The 27,878-nt window shown below is 40.7% G+C and overlaps 2 protein-coding genes across 5 annotated transcripts in view; both read left to right on the top strand.

Annotated features, from left to right (window-relative positions):
- The window catches only part of atp6v0a1a (ATPase H+ transporting V0 subunit a1a), a 28,463-nt gene extending 4,270 nt beyond the window's left edge, over window positions 1-24,193 (top strand). The window contains exons 5-21 of one of the 3 annotated variants that reach the window (XM_083567335.1): window positions 390-469; window positions 2,039-2,165; window positions 2,288-2,370; window positions 2,456-2,549; window positions 12,878-13,090; window positions 15,901-16,051; window positions 16,153-16,292; window positions 17,114-17,277; window positions 17,804-17,894; window positions 17,982-18,100; window positions 18,789-19,005; window positions 19,529-19,636; window positions 19,725-19,832; window positions 21,143-21,157; window positions 22,223-22,340; window positions 22,458-22,629; window positions 23,244-24,193. In XM_083567335.1, the coding sequence (XP_083423461.1) occupies window positions 390-469; window positions 2,039-2,165; window positions 2,288-2,370; window positions 2,456-2,549; window positions 12,878-13,090; window positions 15,901-16,051; window positions 16,153-16,292; window positions 17,114-17,277; window positions 17,804-17,894; window positions 17,982-18,100; window positions 18,789-19,005; window positions 19,529-19,636; window positions 19,725-19,832; window positions 21,143-21,157; window positions 22,223-22,340; window positions 22,458-22,629; window positions 23,244-23,337 (2,094 nt within the window). In that variant the 3' untranslated portion in view covers window positions 23,338-24,193. Of the gene's footprint in view, window positions 1-389; window positions 470-2,038; window positions 2,166-2,287; window positions 2,371-2,455; window positions 2,550-12,877; window positions 13,091-15,900; window positions 16,052-16,152; window positions 16,293-17,113; window positions 17,278-17,803; window positions 17,895-17,981; window positions 18,101-18,788; window positions 19,006-19,528; window positions 19,637-19,724; window positions 19,833-21,139; window positions 21,158-22,222; window positions 22,341-22,457; window positions 22,630-23,243 lie in introns of all 3 variants that reach the window. The other 2 variants (XM_083567334.1, XM_083567336.1) reach the window with 2 other exon arrangements.
- A 1,717-nt stretch (window positions 24,194-25,910) lies between these two features.
- cavin1a (caveolae associated protein 1a) overlaps window positions 25,911-27,878 on the top strand; it is a 21,809-nt gene continuing 19,841 nt past the window's right edge. For both annotated transcript variants that reach the window (XR_014537673.1, XM_083567401.1), the window contains exon 1: window positions 25,911-26,898. Coding sequence is in view for 1 of the 2 variants with exons in the window: in XM_083567401.1 (XP_083423527.1) it covers window positions 26,338-26,898 (561 nt within the window). In the remaining variant the exon portion in view is untranslated. The remainder of the gene's footprint in view (window positions 26,899-27,878) is intronic.

Below are 27,878 nucleotides of genomic sequence, written 5' to 3'. Positions count from 1 at the left end.
AATAAAAATGTAATTTTTTTCTCTCTTTTATTTTTACTTTTTTCATTTTTGTATATTTATTATTGCTCTTTAATATCATTACGATTGTTGACCCAAATTCATTTAACCTAATTTTGCAGTTGAACTTTGATGCGTTTTTTTTTTTTGCAATTTGCTTCTGCTGGGTGAATCTTTGGTTACTTGTTTACATCTGGTTACAGCTTATTAACATGGCATGTGTACATTTTATAGTAATATAGTAAATGTCATTATGAATGACAGGGCTGATATCCGCACAAATATTGGAAACATAAGAGATACTTAGTTGTTGAAATATCCTGCCAGCATTTGCCAACACTTCTCTTTCTAAGCCTCTGCCTGCATGTGTCATGTCCCTCTCTATGTTATAGATGGAGGACCCTGCTCTACTGGAGGAATCGTCCATTCTTCTGGACCCGAACGAGATTGTCCGAGCTCCTCTCAGGCTTGGGTGAGATCTCTATCTCTCTCTCTGTAGGCATCGTCTAAACTGTTCATCATTTCTTACCCCATATACATTATTAGGACAAACGTTTTGGGACAACTGACCTTTCCTGCTATATTTGGTTCTTCTCCAAACTGCCTCATAGGACCTCTTTGAATATAATATCATTTTGCGTTTATTTGAAATTGGAAACCCAAATCTCTTCCAGCATGGCAATGCCCCTGTGCACAAAGTGAGCTCCATAAAGATATAGTTGACATGGTTTGGAGAGGAAGATCTTGAGTGACCTGCTATAGATCTCATCCCTACTGAACACATTCGGGATAGAGTAGAATGCTGACTGCACCCCAGGTCTCCTCACCTCCCCTACATCAGTACCTGCCTTTACAAACACGCTTGTGGCTGATGAACACAAATGTCCACAAGCAGACTCCAAAATCTAGTGGAACATCTCCCCAGAAAAGCGGAGGGAATTATAGGAGCAAATTGAGACTAAATGTGGATTGCGATGCTCAAAAAGCACAAACCATACTGAGCAGTTGTTCTCAAACTTTTGGCAATATAGTGTATCTGGTTTTGACCTACTAAACGGGTAGTATTCATTTTTCTGTCCTAGATAAAGACTACAGGAGGATTACAGAATGCAACGATCAAAATAATTCGATTATAGAACGAAAAGTAATTAAAATGTATTAAGAATTGCAAGGTGTAGTTCTGTGTAATGAATCTTATTTTTAATATGGTGTAACCCTATAAAGATGCAGTAATAGGTTACAGGTGTAAAAATAGTTTATGAGCATTTTTAAAAGTCTTTTGCTGTAAATTTATCAGTGTGAATATGGTGGTGATAAAAGTGGCAGCACTTTTTTTAAGGAGGTGTTACAGTGTACATGGTCAGATATCATGCCAAAGGTTTCCAGTGATAACAGGACTGAGCAAGAGACTACTTCGGTACAGAGAATGTCATTATTCTCCTTTTTCTCAGCCTGTTTTAACACCCCAAATGCTATTGTCATATGTGGTGCAAAGCTACCAGACTCTGCAAGAGACACCCCCCCACCACCAACCCCCCCCCCCCATACATGCCCCCGGGCAACTCGGCTCACTCTGACAATACTGTAAACACTAACTGACCTCTCCCGACTGTAACGGCTGAACCGTACATTTTTTCAGTCTTGTCCAATGCATTAACCACACTTGTCATGTGCTATTTATTCGTTCTCATCAGCATCAGAGTTAAAATTCTTGCCACTTGCAGTAAGCCTTACTACTGACGTGCCTTTTTTGTTTTGTGTGTGTCTATTATGTTATCTGTGTGTTTTTTTCTGTGCTGTCTGTGTTACCTGTCTTGGCTGCTGACTGTTATATATGTTACATCTGCATATCGGAGCCTCTGGAGAAATGCAATTTCCTTCTGCTTTGTACCTTGCTGCCTGACTGACTGACATTCAAGTTCACGTTGACTTTTAAATTTGATTACATAGGCGTTATATTTCCTAACATGCAGTCATTCAGTATTTCTCACTAATTGCATTCTAATTACATTTCCTTCATTACATTCTAACATTCGCTCAGCTTCGTGGCAGGCGTGATCGGCCGAGAGAGGATTCCCACATTCGAGAGGATGTTGTGGAGAGTCTGTCGAGGCAACGTGTTCCTGCGCCAAGCGGACATCGAGGACCGTTTGGAGGACCCTGCTACAGTCAGTGCCATACCAGTGATCAAATATAGAGCAGCATATTAACACTCAGTCTGGACGTGAAACAGCCAGGCTGGTATTTGGGCCGCCGAAATGCCACTGACCACCGTTTCCGGTTTTTACAGGGTGACCACGTGCACAAGTCAGTGTTTATCATCTTCTTCCAGGGAGATCAGCTAAAGAACCGGGTGAAGAAGATCTGTGAAGGGTAACAGCTCCTCTTTCCAATAAATGGTATATTGTTGGTAGTTGCCTGTAGAGGAGCTGATAAGAGTCTCGGTTCTAATCTATAGGTTTCGGGCTACGCTGTATCCCTGCCCTGAAACTCCGCAAGAGAGAAAGGAAATGGCAGTAGGAGTCAACACTCGTATTGATGACCTCCAAATGGTGAGAGAGATATAGAACATGTGCACACATGCATCAGCGTTATTAATACTGCAATTACTCTGGAGAACAAACGCAATATATCAATATATACAGTGGGTACGGAAAGTATTCAGACCCCCTTAAATTTTTCACTCTTTTTTATTTTGCAGCCATTTGCTAAAATCATTTAAGTTCATTTCTTTTCCTCATGAATGTACACATAGCACCCTATATTGACAGAAAAACACAGAATTGTTGACACTGTTGCAGATTTATTAAAAAAGAAAAACTGAAATATCACATGGTCCTAAGTATTCAGACCCTTTGCTCAGTATTTAGTAGAAGCCCCCTTTTGATCTAATACAGCCATGAGTCTTTTTGGGAAGGCTGCAACAAGTTTTTCACACCTGGATTCAGGGATCCTCTGCCATTCCTCCTTGCAGATCCTCTCCAGTTCTGTCAAGTTGGACGGTAAACGTTGGTGGACAGCTATTTTTAGGTCTCTCCAGAGATGCTCAATTGGGTTTAAGTCAGGGCTCTGGCTGGGCCATTCAAGAACAGTCACGGAGTTGTTGTGAAGCCACTCCATCGTTATTTTAGCTGCGTGCTTAGGGTCATTGTCTTGTTGGAAGGTAAACCTTCAGCCCAGTCTGAGGTCCAAAGCACTCTGGAGAAGGTTTTCGTCCAGGATATCCCTGTGCTTGGCCGCATTCATCTTTCCCTTGATTGCAACCAGTCGTCCTGTCCCTGCAGCTGAAAAACACCCCCACAGCATGATGCTGCCACCACCATGCTTCATTGTTGAGACTATACTGGACAGGTGATGAGCAGTGCCTGGTTTTCTCCACACATACCGCTTAGAATTAAGGCCAAAAAGTTCTATCTTGGTCTCATCAGACCAGATAATCTTATTTCTCACCATCTTGGAGAACTCCATGCGGGTTTTCATGTGTCCTGCACTGAGGAGAGGCTTCCGTCGGGCCACTCTGCTATAAAGCCCCACTGGTGAAGGGCTGCAGTGATGGTTGACTTTCTACAACTTTCTCCCATCTCCCGACTGCATCTCTGGAGCTCAGCCACAGTGATCTTTGGGTTCTTCTTTACCTCTCTCACCAAGGCTCTTCTCCCCCGATAGCTCAGTTTGGCCGGACGGCCAGCTCTAGGAATGGTTCTGGTCGTCCCAAACATCTTCCATTTGAGGATTATGGAGGCCACTGTGCTCTTAGGAACCTTAAGTGCAGCAAAAAAATTTTTGGAACCTTGGCCAGATCTGTGCCTTGCCACAATTCTGTCTCTGAGCTCTTCAGGCAGTTCCTTTGACCTTAATGATTCTCATTTGCTCTGACATGCATTGTGATCTGTAAGGTCTTATATAAACAGGTGTGTGGCTTTCCCAATCAAGTCCAATCAGTATAATCAAAAATTTCTGGACTCAAATGAAGGTGTAGAACCATCTCAAGGATGATCAGAAGAAATGGAGAGCACCTGAGTTAAATATTTGAGTGTCACAGCATAGGGTCTGAATACTTAGGACCATGTGATATTTCAGTTTTTCTTTTTTAATAAATCTGCAAAAAGGTCAACAATTCTGTGTTTTTCTGTCAGTATGGGGTGCTATGTGTACATTCATGAGGAAAAGAAATGAACTTAAATGATTTTAGCAAATGGCTGCAATATAACAAAAAGTGAAAAATTTAAGGGGGTCTGAATACTTTCCGTACCCACTGTAAATATATTCACGCTAATTTATAAAGAAATTGATATGAAATTGAAAGGTTGAGTCTAAATCCGAATGAAAACCCGCCAATTGACTGAATTTGGCCAAATGTGTGTAACAAAGGGTATTTTTCACTAAATCATTAAATTCTGTTTTTCCACGATCAGCCGATTCATTGATCAAGATTAAAGAAAAATAAATAATTAATTATAGTAAACACCTAAAATGAGCATTCTAAAAACATAAGAAACTACTAGAAGCGGCATCACCCAGCTACGGAGGGTCAGTGAACACAGCTCTCATGCTCATCAGGTTGTCTAGTGATTCTTTAAAGAATATTTATTCTTTTGTTCTCTTTTTTAATTTTTTTAGTGGGGGGGTTTGTGTGCGTGCAAATTCAGATCCCAGCCTTTGTTTGTTGTTTCCATGCATGGGTGCTGAGTGTTGACACACAGCTGCCTGCCCTTTTTATGTCAGTTTACATTAGCCTTCCTGTATGAAAGAGCTTTCCATTCATGGTCATACCCTGTTGAGAACATTCGCATCAGCTTACAGCGCTCTTAAACCAAGTCCAAACCCGAAAAGCTTACGCAGTGTCTAGACTAAAATGTTCCCCACAATGGTCTAGTTACAGAGACAGAATGTGCAAATGAAAGACAAGAAATCAATCCGATCGATTAGACACTTTGGGGCTCATCTGACTGGCGAGCTGACGTGGATCGGTACAATGATCCAGGCTTTGTGGTCCCACAATTAACCCGATTTTAGTTTTGCGAGTGAAATCATGGGCCTAGTATGCTTATGAGACCAGGTTAGATTTGCATAAAACACAATTTTCACATGCTTGACTTGTTGGAAACAGGAAAAATAGGCAAGCGTAAGGATTTGAGTGAGTTTTGCAAAATTGCGACGTCTAGACGACTGGGTCAGAGCATCTCCAAAACTGCAGCTCTTGTGGGATGTTTCCATTCTGCAGTGGTCATTGTCTATCAAAAGTGGTCCAAGGAAGGAACAGTGGTGAACCGGCGACAGGGTCATGAGCGCCCGAGGCACGTGGGGAGCGAACGCTGGTCCGTGTGGTTCGATCCAACAGACGAGCTTCTGTAGCTCACACTGCTGAAGAAGTTAATGCTGTTGATGCTCGATAGGTCAGGACTGTTTTGCAGTAAAAGGAGGACCAACAAGATAATGTTATGCCTGTTCTGTGTACACTCTGTATAATTTGTTATACAGTACAAGGTGCAAAAATAAGAGAACTGAAAAAGAGGTTAGTTGTAAACATATATACTTCTGCATAGCAGCGATTGGTGGCAGTTTGAAATGTGTGCAAAACAGCATGTAAACAGTTGTAATGTGGGTGGTGCTATAGACATGGACGTATATGAATTAAAATGAGCATTTAAGTGTGTGTTGAGAATAGTCAAGTGAGTGTGTGTGTGTGTGTGTACACATTTTGTGTGTACTTTATTTAAGTCTCTTTATTGTTGTTTGAATGCAAGATGGAGCTTCATAGGCTTCATAGGTTTTTTTGTTCCTCACCAGCTACTACCAGAAATGTATTTGCTATTTAACAAAGTGTGCCAAAGTGTTATTATTACTGCTGGAGATTTGCATACCGGGAGAAAACTGCTGCAACTCTGGATTAGGGGAATAGGTTTATTCTAAAACTGTAACAAATGGGATTGCTACAAATAAATCTTATGCAAAAACAAAAAAAGTATTAACTACTTGCTACAGGGTATGAAAAATACTCAATAGTATAATCATGTTAGAGGAAATAGTCGGTTTGCGACTCTTTGCTTGACTTGTATTAGGAAATCGAAGGATTAATGTCACTGGGTTTGTGCTGTCTGCTGCTGCCCACACACATAGTGACCATAGCTACAGTCAGACACTTCCACTGTGGTGCATACGCCCTCACACCTGCTCAAATTCATATACACCCACGCAGAGACATTTGCCAGACACTGTGATGTGAGACGGACACCGCCACCTTGCCAACAGGCCCTTATGTTCCTTGCTCATCCTTCCACACGTTCACCAACTCACTTACACCCACACACACCCACACACGTTCCTCTGAATGACTAAGTGCTCTGGAACGTCAGTGGATTTTTGGTGTCAAATGAGAGATCAAAATATAGTTCGTAAAAAAAAAATCTAATCTCTCTTTGCAGAAGAATTGGTTTTATGCAACAGTATATCTTATAAATACCGAATTAAAGACAATAGGGTGTGCAGTTATGGGAAATTAATCAATGTTGAAGTCGATTATTTTCCCGAAACCGCATATTTTACTACAGAGTTCCTACCCAAAAGTTGCTCATCCACGCCGAAACGTCTGAAAACGCTTACGTCCCTGTCCTGCACATGAACAAAACGTAAGACACTTCGATCTGTGTCATTTCCGCCTGCATTTTATTTACTTTTCAGGGTCTCAGCGCTGCCAAAAGATCTGCGCTAGACTGGATCTGCACAGCTGTGATCGATTGTTACATTGTGATTTAGCAGTCACCGCCAGTGTACAGCGCCCCCGACAGGACATGGAAAACATCAGAGATTCTGACTCTGACATACATAAGAGATTGTAGCAAAACTCATGTTATAGATGAAATTTAAATAATTAAATTATTGAAATTATTTCAGATGTTAAATATCATCTTAAAAAATATTTACAGTAGTCTGCATATTTGAGTCTGGAAAAGTATGGAATTTCTTAATGGAAAATGTGTCAGAACCGTAGTTAAAATTTTTTTTTTTTTAGACATTTACATTTATGGAATTTTGGCAGATGCCGTTAACCGGAGCGACTTACAAATGAGCAGGTGAGGGTTAAGGGCCTTGCTCAAGGGCCCAGCAGTGGCAGCTTGGTGGTGGTGGGATTTGAACTACCGATCCATTGTCCAATGCCTTAACCACTGAGCTGCCACCTTTATACCACAGAGATTCTTTCGATAGTTGGAATTACATTTTTTAAATGTGAGATGTTGCATCTGGTTATCAGCAAAACAATTTGCTGCCCTTCATCACTTACGCTATAGCAGCTCTAAATAGTCGTTTGATTTCTTGCGCTTTTCCTTCTATCGAGCTTAATAAGAAAAAATATGTTGAATAACTAAAAAAAAAAAAACCCTATATCTTGAAAACTATAATTTGGCAGAAAACCTAATGATGCAGTTTAACCTCTATATTTTAATGACTGAATTTTTGACCATTACAAAGTGCTGAAAGAGGAGACTCCTGATTACAGAAAATGTCACCACATGGAAAATTGTTGAAACAGTTGAACAAAAGGCAGATAAATGAAAGCTATCTATAGCTAAGCGCACACATTTGCCGCGGTCCGAGTGACTCACACCAGGCTATTAATGCCTTCTTCTAATATGCATCATGGATTTGAGAGTGAACTGAAACGAACCTAAAGATTCTTGCTGGCACAATTTGTCTGATCGCTCATGTCGCAGAGAGCCGAGTGTATGAAGTGGGTGTCGAGCATGGTACAGGCAGGCTGGGGGAATTAAGAGTCGTCTGGTATGTGCTGATCTGCTGGCACGATCTCTCTCTTAACTATCTCACATTCTCCTCGCTCTCATACGCACCACTTTCTCTGTCAGCCAGAACCTATAGGGAGAACGCGTTTCCCCGAAATAGACCCGGCGTGTGCTATGCTGTTTATTCAGACTCAGGCCAGGTCCATAAGTGATCTCTGATGAGAAAACCAGAGAGGCGCATGCAGCCGTACATGGCCCCTGAGCTGCGGTAGACACAGTGAATCATGGGAAAGATGGTTTACATACTAGCCGTCTAAATACTGGTCAACTTAAATTAGAGGTGGATTCTTTTTGCCTTTACACTGATAATTGAGTTTATTAAGAGTTTATTGAGACCCTCACTTATACTCTTGTAGGGCTGCAACTACTGATTATTTTGATCATCGATTAATCGGATGGGTTTTTTTTTCCTTCTCGTGATTAATCGGATCAAATAAAATCATTTAATGAGCCGTTTTGCTTATTATAACTATACAAAATCCTAATTCAGGATTTTTATGTATAAAGATTTACTTAAAGAAAATGCAAAAGCCACCTATTGAGTTAACCGATCTTTAATTTTGACATTTTAAACCTGAAATAACACAGTTGTACAGTTTTTAAAAAGTTAAACTAGTTTGAATATAGAAAATATAAATCAAATAAAGTGAGTAAATAATCATAAAAAAAGAAGGAAACAGAACAAGCATTAAGTTGTACTCGTATAAAATTCACATTATGAAATTATGACACAAACATTAAGATATTAAGCAGCAGAATTAGTGGAAATATCAAAATTATAAATAATAAACGGCGAATGTGGGGGAGTGGTGGCTCCAGCGGTTAAGGCGCTGGGTTGCCGATCGGAAGGTCTTGGGTTCGAGCCCCGGTATCGCCAAGCTGCCACTCTTGGGTCCTTGAGCAAGGCCCTCAACCCTCTATGCTCCGGGGGTCCCTTACGAGGGAAATATCAAGGTCCGTGACGTCGGAGTGACGTGGGGCCGCCTTCCCGTGGGCTCACCACCTGCAGGAAGGACCATAAGGGACGGTGCTGTGAGGATTGGGCAGCAGTCGAAGGCGGGGGCCTGCTTAGACTGCTGCCCCCACGACCCGATTTACAGATAAGCGGGAGAAAATGAATGAATGAATGAAACGGCGAATGTTACTGTTTGGTACAGAGGCAGAATGCACAAGAACAGGGAAAGTGTAACTGTTCAAAGTTGTTCATTGTTTCACTTTTCCAAAATTTACAAGTGGGATGCAGAAATGTCAGCAAGCCAATATGCTAAGGGTTATGGCTGGCTCGTTTTTTGTTTTTGTTTTTTTGCAAGCTGTGTTACCTGCAGCAGAAAACAGACGCTCGCGTGGTGTTGAGGTCCCTGGGAATTTATCTTTATTATCTCTGCACCAATCCAAAGATTTTTTTGTTGAGGTTCTCCTAAGCTTTCCCCTCTCTGCTCGTCTCCTAAATGCTGTATCCAGACTCAAAGAGTGAATCAAGCAAAGATGTTAAAGGTATAACCTCTGTTCAAAGAAGTGGATGCCAATCCCACAGACATCCCGAACCATCTAGAGATGTACCAGCTCCATTTGGATCCCACTTCATGTAGAGTTTGGCATTGAACGTCTATTCATTTTTAAAGGCTCTGGCATGAAGGTGATGGATCCACAATGTCAACTGACTGTATAAGACTGTAGAAAGAACATTACTCATATCACATTCCAGTGCTCAATGTAGATCTCACTCTCCGGTGTTTTGTATTGTTTTAGATTATAATCGGACCCTTGATGTCACCCAAATCAGGATGGGTTCACCTTTTGAGTCTGGATCCTCTCAAGGTTTCTCCCTCATTACATCTAAATGAGTTTTTCACCCCAGGCTTCATCATCAGGGATAAACACACATAATTCCCTTTCATTCTTAAATTCTATAAAGCTGCTTTGAGACAATGTCCAGTGTAAAAGAAAAAAAAAAAAAACGCTGTAGAAATGAACTTGAACTTATGGCTGAGGTAGTTGTTTTCTGTTACTATTGCTGCATTTCCTTTCTTGCTGCAAGTGTTTCAGTTGGAACATTAGCCTGCACTGTTATAATTTGCTCAGGTGATAGAAATCTCAGTGTATTGAACCTTGGGTCCAGAGCAGAGGAGAGAATCTCAGGATTATTTACCTGTTCAAAAAGTTGCTTCCATCTGTTTTGAAGCTGCTCAAATGCTGTGGCTTGGAAGGACTTCACTGGAGCTGAATCAAAAGCATTTTTAACAACAGTCATTTCACAATTGGAGGCAATGAGGAGACTGTGACATATTCCTGCCCGTGTTTCACAAGTCATCTTGCAGCTCCAACAGCTTTCAATGCTTGTGTTCTTTGAAGCAGCATCAATTACCATGTGCAAGGTGTAAACAGCACAGCATGTACTGGTCCACCCATGTTTCTCCTCCAGTAATTTTGCAGCAGCCTCACCATTGCACCATTGTTGTGTGATTGCAGTAACTTTTTTAAAAGGATTTTAAAATTGACTGCTACTTCTTCCAACCATTCTGCAGTGTTGGTTGAGGTATGTCTGTCTTCGAGTGGCTTGGTGGTAAGGCAGACATATCATCTTCCTGTCATTCCCAATGTAATGGCATGTAATGCCAAGGTATGCCTCAGTGGAAGCACTTGCCCATATAGCAGCAGTTAAAGCCATTCTGCTGTTGGTGGTGTTTATAGCAGATTTAACTTTATTAATTCTTCCTTGTATTTCATCTCCATAAAATTTTTGAAGTGGGTCTTTGATGGAAGAATGTATCCTGGGTTGAGAATGCTAATCATTTTATTGAATCCTTCAACTTCCACCATTGGCGTTGGCCGCATGTCAGTTACCAACATACTCAGGATGGCATCTGTTTGTTGAGGAGTGCATGGAGGATTTCTCTCTTGAACAAATTCACAAATTTTAAGTTGTTTCTTTCTGTCAAACAAGCAAAAAAACGCATTTGAGTATGCAAGGTGAAGCAATTTGTGTAAATCAGTATTTGGATTGTTTTTAGGAATAATTGCAGATGGTAAGTTGATACTTAAAACAAATCAATCTAAAACATAATACAACATTGTTTTGGGAATTTTTGTTTAAAAGAATACACCGATATTTTGTTCAGTTGCGATGATGTAAGCGATTAACAATATATAATTAATCAAATTTTGTATAGTAATTAAATGACGCATACATTTAATATGCAAACATTAAAAACAAGCATTTGAATGTAGCTCAATACGTAATATAGTAAATACAGAAAAAGTAAACTGTCGTAGTAGACAAATGCTATAAAAAGACAATGGAACGGAGGAACGCAGCAAGCTAACAGACCTGTTAAAAAAAAAAATATGCATTGGTGTACAAATGCATAAGCATTCGCTAAAACAAAAAGACAACAGAGACTAAAAATTGTATAATTTACCGCTGCTGTTATTTGCTGCTTTTAGATTGTGTATGTTCGCACCGTCGCGAGCGATGGATCCAATGCGTCTGTTCCAAAGATAGCAAACGGGTTACACAATAGCACTTCATTAAACTATACCATTTTTACATGATGAGCATTATACAGATTTTGCTCACCGTGATGATGTTTCGCCTTCATTTGTCTCCAGTGTGTTTTCGTTTCATGTGCTTGTGCATCACTGTGGTACTTTTCATGCCACACAAGCTCTGCTTTGCATAACTTGCAGGTTACAATCTTCTTTGTTGCATTTTAAGTAAAATGCTCCCATGCCTTGGATGACTGTCTGACTTTTCCCATGCCTTGGCTGCTGTTATCTTGCCCTCACGCTAACCTGTAACTTGAGCAGCCCGACTAATCGATAACGGCATTACATGATACCGAATTTCATTATCGATTATTATCGATCAGTTGTTGCATTTGTTGCATCCCCGGCAAAATGATTAGGACACCTGACTGTTCCAGCTATGGTTTGGTTCTTTTCCGAACTGGTATGTTGGAGGCACACATTTGTATAGAATGTCTCAGGATGGTGTAGCATGGCATTTTTCTTTCATTTAAACTAGGAGACCCAAACTAGTTCCAGCATGACAATACCCCTGTGCACAAATCTAGCTCTATTAAAATATGCTTTATGAATTGTAGAGTGAGAAGAACCAGAGTGTAGTCAGCATTACATCAATACCTGATTTATCTCTCTGCAAGCACACTCCAAAATTTAGTGGAACATCTTCCCAGAAGATCCTTATGGTCCGGTGTCCACAAACTCAATTCAATCCACTTTTCTTTCAATAGCGCTCTTCACAATAGACATTGTTTCAAAATAGCTTTACAGAATGTAATAAATTATATTTATTCACTTATAGTTAAGTTTGTGTATTTATCCCCGATGAGCAAGCCTGGGGCGACCGTGGAAAGGAACAACCTTGAGAGGAACCAGACTCAAAGAGGAACCCATCCTCATTTGGTTGAAACCAAAAGTGGGATTATAAATCATGGGACATTGCAAACACCAGACTGTGAGAAATATGACCATGAAAAGAGGCTTTTGCATCCTCTCCAAACACACAAATAATACCACTATAAATAGATTGTTTAATAGCAGGACGCAGAGTGATTTTATTATTAATTATTATTTTTTTTTTATCCCTTCAGAAAAGGATACACTACAAGCAATGCAGTGCAATTTTGCCTGTTGTGAATTAGCATAGATTCTGCAGGTCTCTGTACCAGATTTGAGGTTGAGCACTGCATAATTGTTGTCTCCAAATTTCCCCTGGTGTACATTTTGGTTTATTGCGCTTTTACTATAATATGTCTATGTGGTTATAGACAGACTGTTGTTGGACTTTTCCTCTTGCCATCATGATCTGAAATGGAGGTCAGCTGGGACTGACTAGCATTTGAATATGAGCTACAATATAAATGTTACATTGTATTTTGTAACATCATTCTGTCTGGAGCAATCTGCATTTATATTTAACCCTGCTCATTATTCAGGTTTTTTTCTTTCATTTCCTCTCCGCGTGTACAGCACGTATAGTATGGATGTGAGCAGACACGACGTGGCGTCTCTAGACTGCAAACCTTCACCCCGTTCCTTCCCGTGAACCATTTTTCTAGGTGCTGAATCAGACCGAGGATCACAGACAGCGAGTCCTCCAGGCTGCGGCGAAGACCCTGCGCGTATGGGTCATCAAAGTGAGGAAGATGAAGGCCATCTACCACACGCTCAATCTTTGCAACATCGATGTCACCCAGAAGTGTCTGATCGCTGAAATCTGGTGTCCCTTGTCCGACCTGGACTCCATTCAGCTCGCTCTTCGGAGGGGCACGGTGAGAACACACAAACTGTTGTCGTAGCTATCTTGTCATGGCAGACATAATAGAGATAATTGCTTCAATTTTACGATGTAAAATAAACTAAATAAATTAGTTGAAACACATATATTTGTCGGAATATCACATTATCACATAGGATGCCTCATGCCTAGTGAATACACTCTTAGATTCTGCACCACACACACACACACACACACACACATACACATACACTTACAGTATGGGCTAGGGGCTAGATGTTAGAAAGGAATGCCCACATGCTTTAAGGTTGACTCATGAGTGCACTGAGATCAAACCTGATTCCCCCTTTTCCCAATAGGGGGAATATATGAAAAACAAATGCTTTGTGTGTTACGATATTAAACAAATGATTCGTCACAGCTGGCGCACAGTTTGTTCTAGAGATTTAGGAAAGAGACATTGAAAAGGGCAACTGTAAGACTATAATAAGACAAATTAAAGGCCTTCGAATGTTTTTAAATTAAAGATGTGTTTCAGCTGTAAAGCAGATTGTGTAGGAATATCTGTGGATGAGCTTTAAATGGATTTCTTACTTCTTTAAAAAAAAAAAAAAAAGTAGAAGAGAAACTAATCCTAAAAACGTCCCTTTTTTCCCTTTTTTTTTTTTTTTTTTTTTTTTTTTTTTGCATACAAACATTATCTTTCTAACTGTTACTTTGAATATTCAAGTTCCACGGTTTTGTAACAGAGTATAATACAGCTATTACATTTAGGCCAAAATGGCAACAGGATTAAGATACTCTGAAGGTCTGAAGCCAGGCTCAAGTTTGGAGATTGATATTTACGCATTGCATTCGGCTCCAACAAAGACGTGCGAGTCTGGTCGTGCTGCATTTAATACATGTGTATATCTTAGAGTACATGTGTGTGTGCCTGGATTGAGATTCTCACACTTTACTGTCAGCGGGTGAGGGAAAACTCGACACCATAGAGTCAAGCCACACTACACCAGCTACACCCGGAATTCCTGATTACACGCTAGGTTGCACTGTGATAAACAGGGAATTACTGTGTGTGTATGTGTATGTATTTATATATATACAGTGAGGAAAATAAGTATTTGAACACCCTGCTATTTTGCAAGTTCTCCCACTTAGAAATCATGGAGGGGTCTGAAATTGTCATCGTAGGTGCATGTCCACTGAGAGACATAATCTAAAAAAAAAAATCCAGAAATCACAATATATGATTTTTAAACTATTTATTTGTATGATACAGCTGCAAATAAGTATTTGAACACCTGTCTATCAGCTAGAATTCTGACCCTCAAAGACCTGTTAGTCTGCCTTTAAAATGTCCACCTCCACTACATTTATTATTCTAAATTAGATGCACCTGTTTGAGGTTGTTAGCTGCATAAAGACACCTGTCCACCCCATACAATCAGTAGGAATCCAAATACTAACATGGCCAAGACCAAAGAGCTGTCCAAAGACACTAGAGACAAAATTTTACACCTCCACAAGGCTGGAAAGGGCTACCGGGAAATTGCCAAGCAGCTTGGTGAAAAAAGGTCCACTGTTGGAGCAATCATTAGAAAATGGAAGAAGCTAAACATGACTGTCAATCTCCCTTGGACTGGGGCTCCATGCAAGATCTCACCTCGTGGGGTCTCAATGATCCTAAGGAAGGTGAGAAATCAGCCAAGAACTACACGGGAGGAGCTGGTCAATGACCTGAAAAGAGCTGGGACCACCGTTTCCAAGGTTACTGTTGGTAATGCACTAAGACGTCATGGTTTGAAATCATGCATGGCATGGAAGGTTCCCCTGCTTAAACCAGCACATGTCCAGGCACTTCTTAAGTTTGCCAATGACCATTTGGATGATCCAGAGGAGTCATGGGAGAAAGTCATGTAGTCAGCTGAGACCAAAATAGAACTTTTGGGTCATAATTCCACTAAACGTGTTTGGAGGAAGAAGAATGATGAGTACCATCCCAAGAACACCATCCCTACTGTGAAGCATGGGGGTGGTAGCATCATGCTTTGGGGGTGTTTTTCTGCACATGGGACAGGGCGACTGCACTGTATTAAGGAGAGGATGACCGGGGCCATGTATTGCGAGATATTGGGGAACAACCACCTTCCCACAGTTAAACCATTGAAGATGGGTCGAGGCTGGGTCTTCCAACATGACAATGACCCGAAGCACACAGCCAGGATAACCAACGAGTGGCTCTGTAAGAAGCATATCAAGGTTCTGGCGTGGCCTAGCCAGTCTCCAGACCTAAACCCAATAGAGAATCTTTGGAGGGAGCTCAAACTCCGTGTTTCTTAGCGACAGGCCAGAAACCTGACTGATCTAGAAAAGATCTGTGTGGAGGAGTGGGCCAAAATCCCTCCTGCAGTGTGTGCAAACCTGGTGAAAAACTACAGGAAACGTTTGACCTCTGTAATTGCAAACAAAGGCTACTGTACCAAATAATAACATTGACTTTCTCAGGTGTTCAAATACTTATTTGCAGCTGTATCATACAAATAAATAGTTAAAAAATCATATATTGTGATTTCTGGATTTTTTTTTTTTAGATTATGTCTCTCACAGTGGACATGCACCTACGATGACAATTTCAGACCCCTCCATGATTTCTAAGTGGGAGAACTTGCAAAATAGCAGCGTGTTCAAATACTTATTTTTCTCACTGTATATATATATATATAAGAGACGGAGATAGATAGATAACTGTTATATTGTATATATAAAAATATAGCTTGTTTATTACATCTTGCAATTTTTTTTAGGTTTTAAATCCACTATTTTCTCCGTTTTTCTTCTCCTCAGGAGAAAAGTGGTTCCACCGTTCCCTCTATCCTGAACAGGATGCAGACCACACAGACCCCGCCCACCTACAACAAGACAAACAAATTTACTTCTGGCTTCCAGAACATTGTGGACGCATACGGCATTGGCAGCTACCGAGAAATAAACCCTGGTACCCCATCGCCTTTCTGCTTTCTTCCATGCTGGTGCACAGTACTGCCATTTTATCTCGTTACAAACTCACATGAACTGATTATTCTGGTTTGTGTTCAGCTCCCTACACCATCATCACCTTCCCCTTCCTGTTTGCCGTCATGTTCGGGGACATGGGCCACGGCATACTGATGACCTGCGCCGCTCTTTATCTGGTTCTGCGAGAGAGTCGGCTCAGCGCCCAGAAAAATGATAGCGAGGTATAACGCACATCCATTATACAAACATTTCTTTCAGCCTTTTATTCTCATCACACCGATCTTCCGCTTTGGAGGAACATCATTTTTTTTTTATTGAACTATGCAATGGCTCTACAAGCAGAACCTGATAACACACTATATGCTAATGACAAACTGTGTATGGAGGGAAATCTTGATATATCAGATGATGATTGGGGAAAAATCTGTAACATACAATGGAAATCTATCAGCTCGGCTATGCAGAGAGCATTTCGTTTGAATTTTTTTTATTTCACAAAGAAAAGCTAAAAAGGAAAGAGTGCTATTTGGAGGCTGTGTGAAGAAAAGGGGACGCTACCATTATCATTTTTTGGGAGTGTCCAAAATTATCCCAGTTTTGGCAGGAGATTAAAAGAAATTTAAACGCTGTTTTTGAGGTCATAATTCCTTTTAACTTCGAGTCATCAAAGGGATGGAATAATTAGGATAATAGACTAACGTCAATAAAAAAAATATGAATTAAACTAAAATTAAACTCAAATTAAATTAAAAAGGATAAAACCTTTTACCAGTTATCCTTTTTTTTTTTTTTTTTTTTTTTGTCACTGTCTGTTTCGGCATGCAAACATTTTCTCTGAAAAGAAAAAAATTTCCTCTGAAAAGTGGTGGAAAAAAAAAAAGAACTGATGTTAAAGTGTCACAAAATGTCATTACACAGTAGACATTGTTTGGAACTATCTAAACCTGTAAGCACCCGAGCAGCCACAGGTTGGTGAAAATACAATGCTGTGCTCAGATGTTTAGTGTTGCCATGTTTATTTGTCTTTTTCTCTTCCTGCCAGATGTTCAGCATGGTGTTTTCAGGCCGTTATATTATTTTGCTGATGGGCATTTTCTCCACCTACACCGGGATCATCTACAACGACTGCTTTTCCAAGTCTTTCAACGTCTTCGGCTCCAGCTGGAGTGTACGGCCCATGTTCGAGAATGGGACCGGCAACTGGACGTGAGTCCTTTACTCACCAGACTAAAAAACCTCACTAGAATATCTCAATGATATGAGCATGTAAATAATGTAAACCCCTGATACCGATTGCGCAGAACGCCGCAAGATGTTATTTACATTTACCGCAGTATCCAGAGCGACTTACTTTGTGTCTCATTCATACAACTGAGCATCTATAGGGGATAAGGACCTTGCTCAGGGGCCCAGGAATTGAAGCTTGGTGCGGCTGGGATTTGACCAAAGTCCAATGCCTTAAGCACTAAGCTTCCACCTTTCACATTTTTGTTTATTTTTATTTTCATTCATTGCATTTGTTTAGCAGCTAAACTGATTGCAAAGTGGAATGGCATGGTTTTCTGTACGGACAAAAAAAAATATTTAAGTGAGTCTCCGGGGTCACAGCTTTACAACAGTCATTAGCTTTTCCAATACCGGAAAGCCTTCAGAAACATACTTTTTTTGTTTTGTTCCCTTTAAACACGGGAGTGGGAGTCGTATTAATTAATTACAATCCTTCGCTCTGCAGGTTTGAGATTCTAGAGGAGAACAGGCTTATGCAGTTGGACCCCGCGGTGCAAGGAGTGTTTGGAGGCCCCTACCCCATCGGCATTGACCCGGTATCAGATATCACTCCTGCCCTTTTCTTTCTACTAGTCTGAAGTTCTGTCTTCTTCCAGCTAAAGCACATTTTTCCACCTTCACAGATCTGGAGCATGGCCACCAACAAGCTGACCTTCCTGAACTCCTATAAGATGAAGATGTCTATAATCTTGGGAGTTACTCACATGCTTTTCGGCGTGATTCTCAGCCTCTTTAATCACATGTATGTTTGCATTCACTTCACCATTTACAGTGCTTTAGGTCACAATTTCCCTTTTTGACCTTTTGTAGTCAGTCAGCCAAGGCCTGTGTGATGTCCAAGGTCAGCTTTGTTGGTTTTAGCGCTCAGGTTAATGTGAGCTTGGAAGTAGAGCGAGATTACAGGCATAGGTTTAGCATTGTGCAAACGCAATACATAAATGTCGGACAGCACTGAGGTGTTTAAATACGCATTTGTGGTTTGTGTTTCGCTGAAATACTGTGTTGAATATAGAAATGGACAGTTTTTAACAAAAAATAAAAAGGGAATGAGGATTACAGATTCATTTAGTGTCTAGCTACTGTCTAGCTCAGGGGCGGATCTAGAAAATGACTTATGGGGTGGCAAGGGGGTGGCATGAGAATTATGAGGGGTGGCAACACTGGAACAAGCATCCTTGCATGGTTTTTGTGGATTCCAGGGATGATGGTGAATACACTGGGATTACAATGCTTTTTCTTATGGTGGTAGTTGCCACCCCGGGAGATCCGTCCCTGGTCTAGCGTTTCCTGATTTGTTCGTGAAGTGATCCTTGTGATTCCAGAGTAGTTAATAAATGTAATTTTAGACCCCAGACTGTGGGGAGAAGCAAAATTTTTTATGATCTAAACTGGGAATTAATGATCTCTTGATTGACCTTGAATGTGCGCAGCTATTTTAAGAAGCCTCTGAACATCTGGCTGGGCTTCGTTCCCGAGATCATCTTCTTGAGCAGCCTGTTCGGTTATCTGGTGCTGCTTATCTTCTACAAGTGGACTGCGTACGACGCCTCGACCTCTAAGGAAGCGCCGAGCATCCTCATCTCGTTCATCAACATGTGTCTCTTCAACTATAACGACCCCACTATCAAACCGCTATACAGAGGACAGGTAGTGTGTGCACACACACACACACACACACACACACACACACACACACACACTCACACGCCATTTTCACACTGTACTATCTTTGTTTTGTTTTTGTGTCTGTACATGGGCATTCTCCCACTCTTACACGCAATCTTTTTTACTTACACTCTATTTTCTTCTCTCTCTCTCTCTCTCTCTCTCTCTCTCTCTCTCTCTCTCTCTCTCTCTCTCTCTCTCTCTCTCTCTCTCTCTCTCTCATTCTTTCATCCTTTCATCCTTTAATTCTTCTTTGATTCCCTTCATTATTTTATGCCTGTCTCTTTTCTTATTCTTTATATATAATATATCTCTTTGCTTGTCCTAGTCTCATCCTCTCTTTTCTGTCTCCCATCCTTTGTCTAGCCTGTTTTCTGTCTCATTTCCAGTTTGCTTGCAGCCTCTGTTTTTCCATCTTTCTTGATTTCCATCTGTCTCTTTCCTTTATGTTCATCTTCCCTGCCTTCTCTTTTTGTCTCATTCCATTTCTTTTTGGTTTCTCTAGATGGTGATCCAGTGTCTGCTGGTGGTCATTGCTCTTCTGTGCGTGCCCTGCATGCTCATAGTGAAGACACTGATCCTGCGCAGACAGTACCTCTGGAGGAAGCACCTCGTAAGGCCTTATTCGCAAGAACACACTTAAATACGTGTCACTCGCACCGACGCAGCGACATGAAGCCTGGTGTGTCCTCTGTCCTCAGGGCACTCAGAACTTTGGGGGGATTCGGGTGAGCAACGGCCCTACAGACGATGAAGCTGAGATCATCCAGCATGACCAGCTCTCGCAGAACTTAGAGGAGGAGCCAGAGGTTAGACACACACACACACACACACACACACACACACACACACACACACACACACACACACACACACACACACACACACACACACACACACACACACACAATCTGTTCTCTCTCTCTCTCTCTCTCTCTCTCCTATCCAATATAGTTTCATTCTTTGTTTTGCTCAACATTTTCCTCTCGTTCTCTCTCTATCCTTATTTTAAACAATTTTAGTTTCAATCTTTTTTCTCTTCTCTTATTCTCTCTCTCTCCCTCTGTTTATTTATTTATTTATTTTATTTGGGGTTTTTTTTTTTGTTTTTTGTTTTTTTACATCCAATCAGTTTCTTTCTTTCTTTCTTTCTTTCTTTCTTTCTTTCTTTCTTTCTTTCTTTCTTTCTTTCTTTCTTTCTTTCTTTCTTTCTTTCTTTCTTTCTTTCTTTCTTTCTTTCTTTCTTTCATCCAAACTTAGTTTCATTCTCTTTTTCTCTTCTCTCTTCTCTCTTACTCTGTCTCTCCCTTTTTCCCCCCCCAACCAATTGTACTTTTATTCAAATTTTTTTCCCCCAAAGAACTCATTTTTCCTCATGGATATTTGTGTGTGTGTGTGTGTGTGTGTGTGTGTGTGTGTGTGTGTGTGTGTGTGTGTGTGTGCGCGCGTGTAATAACTCTCCGTGCCATTTGTTACATTGCAGCAGTATTCAGTGTCGGTGCTTAGAGACTCATCTTCATTACACTTTATTTATATTTTTATACTTTCTTAAGCAACTACTTGTTGACGGCGGTAGTCAGTCTGAGCTCTGCCTTTCCAGTCCTACGTGATACCAGACATAAATCGTCGTTTCCAGTAAAGGTTGCTGATCGGCACGGCCAGTTAATCCCCACGGCGTGGCCGCTGTAGTCAGCAGTGGGCGGCTGCCGCGCATTCCCGTCACCGAGAGGGTCCTGCATACCAACCCTGCACTAAAGCGGGCTAGCCCACTAGCTCCCGCGTCTCCAAGCAACCAGGCTCGCAAACAAAACAGCCTCCCGGCCAGCAGGGTTACATGAGCAGATATTTTGAATGTGAATCGCCGCGTGCTTACTCGCTCGTCTAAAAACGGTTTGTTGGAGTGGATCTTTACTGTTCCAGTTCACTTCGCTGCCACCAGCCACAATCTTGGCAGCACTTTTCTTCTGTTTACTCTCTGCCTTTTGTTTTAAACCTGCCTGTGGACTGTTCTCCTCATCTCTCCTTATTGCTTTCTTGAAACTGTTATAAACCTTATTCTAATCCTCTCTGTGTGTGTGTGTGTGTGTGTGTGTGTGTGTGTCCGATTTCCTTCAAGCAGTCAGAAGAGGAAGTGGTAAGAGCAGAATTTTGCGTACACCATCACTTTATTTGTTTCAATCCCATTCCTTTGTGTGTCTGTGTGTGTTTTGGTGTTGGGTGGTGCTTCTCCATTGGGGTTGTTTAACTACAGTAGATGTAGAACTCTTTAAGGTCTTAGTTTAATCCATCAGGGTTGAAATGAAACCAATCAAGTGAACAGAACACACTGGTGATGGAGCTGCTTGTGTACAATGATCTGCTCAGTGATTCAGTACCAATCAGAACACTGCTGTTCTCCTGAATTCATTAACTGCTCTGATCAGATCTGTCTGTCTAACTCTCTGCTCTTCTCTTCATCTCCCTCTCTCCTTCCTTCCTTCCTTCCTTCCTTCCTTCCTTTCTTACTGCCGTACTTCCTTCCTTCCTTTCCCTCTTAATCCCTTATACTTTTTTTTTGTTGCCCAATCTTTCTTTTTTTGTTTCTTTCTTCCCTCCTTCCCTTTCTCCCTGCTGTTTTTCTTTTCTACCCTTCTTTAATTCCTTGCTTCTTTCCTTACTTTCTTCCTTACTTCTTTACGTCCTTCCATCCTTCCTTTCCTTATTTCCTTCTGTCCTTCCTGTCTTCCTTTGTCTCTCACTTTTTGACCTCTGTCTTACTTACTTCTTTTTTATCTTTTTTTACTTTTCTGTTTTTCTTCCTTCCTTCATTTCTTTCCTTAATCCCCTTTTTCTTAACCTTCCTTTTCTCTCTTCTTTTCTTCCTTCCTTCTGTCCTTCCTTTTGCTTCCTTCCCTTTTTACTCATTTCTTGTTTTTCTTCCTTCCTTCCTTCCTTCCTTCCTTCCTTCCTTCCTTCCTTCCTTCCTTCCTTCCTTCCTTCCTTCCTTCCTTCCTTCCTTCATTCATCACGCTTACTCTCTCTCTCTCCCCACAATTGTCCTTTTCCTTTCCCTTTACTTTCATTATTTTTTAATCCTTTCTACTTCCATTTTTTCCTTCTTTTCTTTCTTTCCTTTTCTTATTTTTCTCTTAATTTTTACTCCTCTCTCCCTTCTTTCCTTCCTTTCTTCCACTGTTGTTTCCTCTTCTCTCTTGTCTAGTTTGATTTTACAGATGTAGCAGTGCACCAGGCCATTCACACTATAGAGTACTGCTTAGGCTGCATCTCGAACACGGCCTCCTACTTGCGCCTGTGGGCCCTGAGTCTAGCCCACGCACGTGAGTATCCCCCGCACACACGTGCACACGTTTCTCTTTCGCTGTAGCTGCTTTGAAAGGTGCATTCCCTTTTTTTTTATTGAATGTCTATTCTCTCCTGTGTGTCTGATTGTGTAGAGCTTTCAGAGGTCTTGTGGTCCATGGTGATGCACATCGGACTCAACTCTAGAAATTTTACCGGGTTCTTGGCCCTCATTTTCTTGTTTGCTTTCTTCGCCACACTGACGGTGTGCATCTTACTGATAATGGAGGGTCTGTCTGCGTTCCTGCATGCCCTCAGATTGCACTGGTAAGTGCACACACACACACACACACACACACACACACACACACACACACACACACACACACACACACACACATCTGTATTTGTATTCTTTAAATTATTTCTGAAAAATAATACTGCATGTAACGAGAAAACTTTGAACCGATATTCAGCAGGCTGCAGTTTATAAAACTTTATATTTATTGTTGTACTTCAACAGCTTCTGCATATTTTTCACTACCAGAGCCTTTATATTAATTTGCTGTACATATATATATACGCTTACATATTATGTGCTGTACATATATTTGCGTATTTATCTGCACGACAGTACACAGTTGCTTCTGTTTGCATTTCTGGTCAATGCTAAACTGCATTAGTTTGCTGTGTAACTGTACAATGCTATGAGAATATAATTCTGCCTGTCTGTCTTTTTGATTATCTGTATCTGTCTATCAATTTATTTATGGAGACTACAAGATTGGCTCTCTGTCTCCCTCTGTTGGAGAGATTGTAAATGGACTTTCACTTTCTTTCTGATCCTCTTTTAATCAATATCTCTCTCTCTCTCTCTCTCTCTCTCTCTCTCTCTCTCTCTCTCTCTCTCTCTCTCTCTCTCTCTCTCTCTCTCTGTCTAGGGTGGAGTTTCAGAATAAATTCTACTTAGGACAGGGCTTCAAGTTCATGCCCTTCACCTTCGACAGCATCCTGGAGGGAACGTTTGAAGACTGAACACCTTCACCTTCTCAGCCTTCCTCCACAATCATCCTTCTGAAGCGCCAGTCAGAGCAGCAGCAACAAGTCGAACTCGTATTTAAAATTTCCATCGTGTCTGATTTTGTTTGTTTTCGATAAATAAGCTAATGTATTTGTTCCAAAGAAGAGTTGAGGAATCTGTAATATAAACGCAGTAGTCTTCTATACAGTGTAAAATATTTCTGGCTCCAGTCTGATTTCACTGCCATGTTTTCTCTCGTTCTTTTGTATATTGTGTACTTCTTGATCTGTTTGGGTCGGAACAGATCTCTCTTTTCTTCTTTCTGTTTCTCATGCAAAGGGACTCGATGCAAAATTCTACAAAGGGAAAGAAAAAGAAAAACCAAGATTTTCCTTTTATTATTTCCACAAACAAATGTACTTATATCTGTTTACATTTATTTAATTGTTTTATTTAATGAGTAAGATTATTATTATTTTTTTTTTCATCGTTTCTTTTTCCCCTTTCACAAACAACATATCTGAGCTTTGTAATCTTTATATCATAAAGAGGTAAGACATCGACTGATCAATCAAGAACGATCAGGAAATTTCTCTTTCCAATGGATACACAGACGTTATTAGCCTTTGTGTCCGTTTTTGTTTTCTAAATTGCTGTATGTTTGTTGATGGACACTCCAAATAATCATTACTAATAAGTTCAAATCGGCTCTTAGTTTCCCGTCAGTTTTTTCGTTGTCTTTCTTTATTGCTTCTTCATGTCGTAGCTCTTAGAGGCCGAGCGAAATCACTGCAGGAATTTAAAAATCTTACGATGGAAAGCGATTTGGACGTTGTGTACGTTTGTCAATAAAAAAGCGAGGCTGGGAAACTGTTCTGGTTTTCTGCTCTTTTTTCCTTCTGTATGTCTGATGGTTAGAAAAAACACGTAGGTCTGTGTTTTAGTCATGAGGCATATAAATCAACAGTAGGTTGGTGTGAAGGTGGTGCAAAATGGATTATTTTTTCAATAAAAGCACATGAAGTGAAATGAACAATTACATATGAATTATATATATATATATATATATTTTTTTTATCTATTTATTGTTAAATTTTTGTTGTATACAAAAGTATACTGCAAATCCTAAATCGCTCCTTTGAGAAAACCTTTACATTTTATATATCTATAATATATATAAATAAAATTTATATAACTTCAATTTACCCAAACTCTATTGCAAGTTTTGCTGATATAATTTGGGTAGATTAAGTTTGGAGATGGATGGGTGCTCAGATGTACGATCGGCAGACAGACAGACAGACAGACAGACAGAGATCAGGCATAACAATATGACCACCTGCCTATTATAGTGTTGGTCCCCTTTGCTGCCAAAACAGTCCTGACTCATCATCATTAACAGCATTAACTTCTTCAGCAATGTGTGCTATATGTTGGATCGGACCTCACGGACCAGCCTTCGCTCCCTACGTACATTGATAAACCTCAGCACTCATGACCCTGTCGCCAGTTCACCACTGTTCCTTCCATGGACCACTTTTGATAGATACTGACCACTGAACACTGTGAACATCCCACAAGAGCTACAGTTTTGGAGATGCTCTGACCCAGTCGTCTAGACTCACTCAAATCCTTACCCATTTTTCCTGCTTCAAACCTAAATGTCAACTTTGAGGACCAAAAGTTTACTTGCTGAGATCATCAGTGTTATTCACTTCACCAGTCATAATGATATATAATGTCATAATGTTGTGCCTGATTGGATTGATATATATATATATATATATATATATATGGAAACCTAAATTCTACTGGGGCATATACATACATTTATACATAGTGCACACTATTTGAATTTTATGGTACCAGGAGGTAATAAAATTCATCTGGTGCTTGTTAGGTCTTAGAAGTAGGGAAATACCACCCCAGATGAACACCAACACATAATACACCACACAGTGTCATTCTTAATTTTACAAAAATACAGCCAAAATCAGCACATCCTATGGTTTAATTGCTTGTAGAACCACCTTCAACAGCAAAAACCTGAAGTAATCATGTTCTGTATAACTTATTAGGCATTATCATTGTTTAGGATTTTCAATTCACTCTTCTTTACATTGAGGTTTGTTTATGCACAGCTCTCTTAAGGGCCTGTCACAACATTTCAGTTGGGTTGAAGTCTAGACTTAGACTGGGCCATGGCAACACCTTTCAGCCATTACATTGGAGATTTGCTGGTGTGCTTGAGATCATTGTCCTCAAACCACAAATTCATTTTATAGCTAAGGCTTTGTGGAAAATCGGAACAGACAAAGACCTGTAAATTTGCTGTCATTATGGAAACAATCATTCATTAAAAACATATACAGTGTACGTCCTTTTTTTTGTGTGTGTGTTTGTTCGCCAGCAGTAATTTTTAAACGCGATGTCAGAAGTGGTTGTTATGTGTATTTGTGTATGTGTTTGTTTTCTCTCTGTGTCTTCACCAGGCTCCGGAAGAACAGGGTCTAGCTGGAGATGGTCATTGTGGGTGTGGCTTTACAGTAAATGACAGAGTTAGACGGAGGGGCATTAGAGAGAAAGGGGGAGCATTTGACAGGACGGCTCCACAACAAGCTGTGGCATTTGAGCTCAGTGCTGAAAGAGTCTGCACTCTCTGGCTGGCCAACGTCCCGGGACGGATTTGCCTGGAGAGAGAGAGAGTGAGAGAGAGAAAGAGTGAGGGAGTGGGGAGAGGAAATGAGCGTAGGGTCTTCAGAAAGGTAAACCATTCGATATTAATGTGTAGAAGAAAGACAGGGTTTGTTGGGGGGAATAAGGCAGCAGGAGTTTGGAGACAAGTGCAAGTACAAGGACTCGCTCGGCTTCCCAGGTGTCTGCTGTCATTGGGCTTTTTTTAGGGCTTTATTTTTACCCCCAGGACTGCGTTCCTATACCCCCAGCCCAGAAGTTTACATCTGCTAGTGAAGTAGTGTTTTTTTGTGCGTTTTTTTTGTTTTGTGTATCTGGACATGGCCATGGCTGAGACGAACCTCAAACTGGATCATGTGGCTCTTAGGGAAATCTCTGACGACGACGATGATGAAGTGGTTCTGGTCACAGCGGCGGCCAAAACTTCAGTAACCACTCCGGCTTCCAACCGCAAACATGTAGACGAAGATGATAGCGACGATGAAGATGACGATCACGAGGTGGATCTGAAGCTGGGACTGGAAAACAGTGACTCCCAGAAATCCGAAGCTCAGGCTACGGGCATGATGGTCCTGGCTCTGTTAGACAAGATCATCGGCGTTGTGGATCAGATCCAGCTGACACAGAATGGCCTGGAGTCCCGGCAGATGAGCATGGAGAAGAACATGACGAGCATCCAGAGCGAGCTGAACAAGCTAGCCAAGAGCCAGGGTGGCACAGCAGGGACGGTCACTAAGCTCTTAGAGAAGGTCCGCAAGGTAAACGTGAACGTGAAGAGCGTACGGGGCGAGCTAGAGAGGCAGGCGGGTCAGATCAAGAAGCTGGAGAACAACGAGCATGAGCTGCTCAAGAGGAAGAACTTCAAAGTGCTCATCTTCCAGGTAAGCTTGGAGGGATTACACTAAAAGGTCTTCGTATGACATTTCTGTGGCTGATTACGTGCCAAAAGTAGATCCTCCTCCCATTCGAGGGGAACGTTATGAAACGTCTGGAATGGTCGGTTATTTGTACGCGACATGATATATGCCAGTGTGTGTGTGTGATATTTCCAAACTCTGTTTAAAGCACACCAGGATTCCTGTGCAGGGTTTGGCCTCGACATTCCACATTCGCCTTTAGAAAGTCTCAGCACTGTGCCAAAACACAGAATTACTATTTGAACTGGCTCACGTATATGACCACTGCACTGCAAGAACCAAAATTTATTTGCAGCAATTTGTGAAGAGAAGCATGGTGGCGGATTCCACACGTATATACACTCATTTATTTCAAATAAGTCTCATGCGTTAGCAATTTCATTTGCAGCAGACCGATGTTCTAATGTGGAAAAGAAACTCTTTGTATATGACTACATTATTAACATTTGAAATTGACATTTGATATATTTATCCTGGTCTTTTGGTGTAGAACATGAGGCACTTATTATTGATAAGATAAGATCAGATAAGATAAGATAAGATAAGATAAGATATAACTTTATTCACGCCACAATGGGGAAATCTCTGAAAATTGTAACCCTAACATTGATAATTATGAACACACCACAATAAAACTCCTAGCGCAAACAATTAATAAATGAGAAAAAAACCCTAATTATAATTAAGTATTTTCTTTTGCACATCACCAGGATAATTATTAATTTACCCCCAGACAGTTTTGCCACAAAAACTCAAATTGGGGTTTAATTTTTCTAGAATGTTCTGTCCTTGTTTTATATAAAAAAATATATATATTAAAAAAACACTAACACCTAATATATCAAGTGTGATGATTCTTTACATGTATTTTACTAACCATATTCGACACGTTTCGAAACTTTCTTTTAGTAAAGGCTTTTGAGCTCTATATATATATATATATA

Source organism: Silurus aristotelis, assembly GCF_946808225.1.
Source record: "Silurus aristotelis genome assembly, chromosome: 17".
Taxonomy (NCBI): Eukaryota; Metazoa; Chordata; class Actinopteri; order Siluriformes; family Siluridae; genus Silurus; species Silurus aristotelis.
This window is presented reverse-complemented; position numbering and strand designations above follow the sequence as displayed.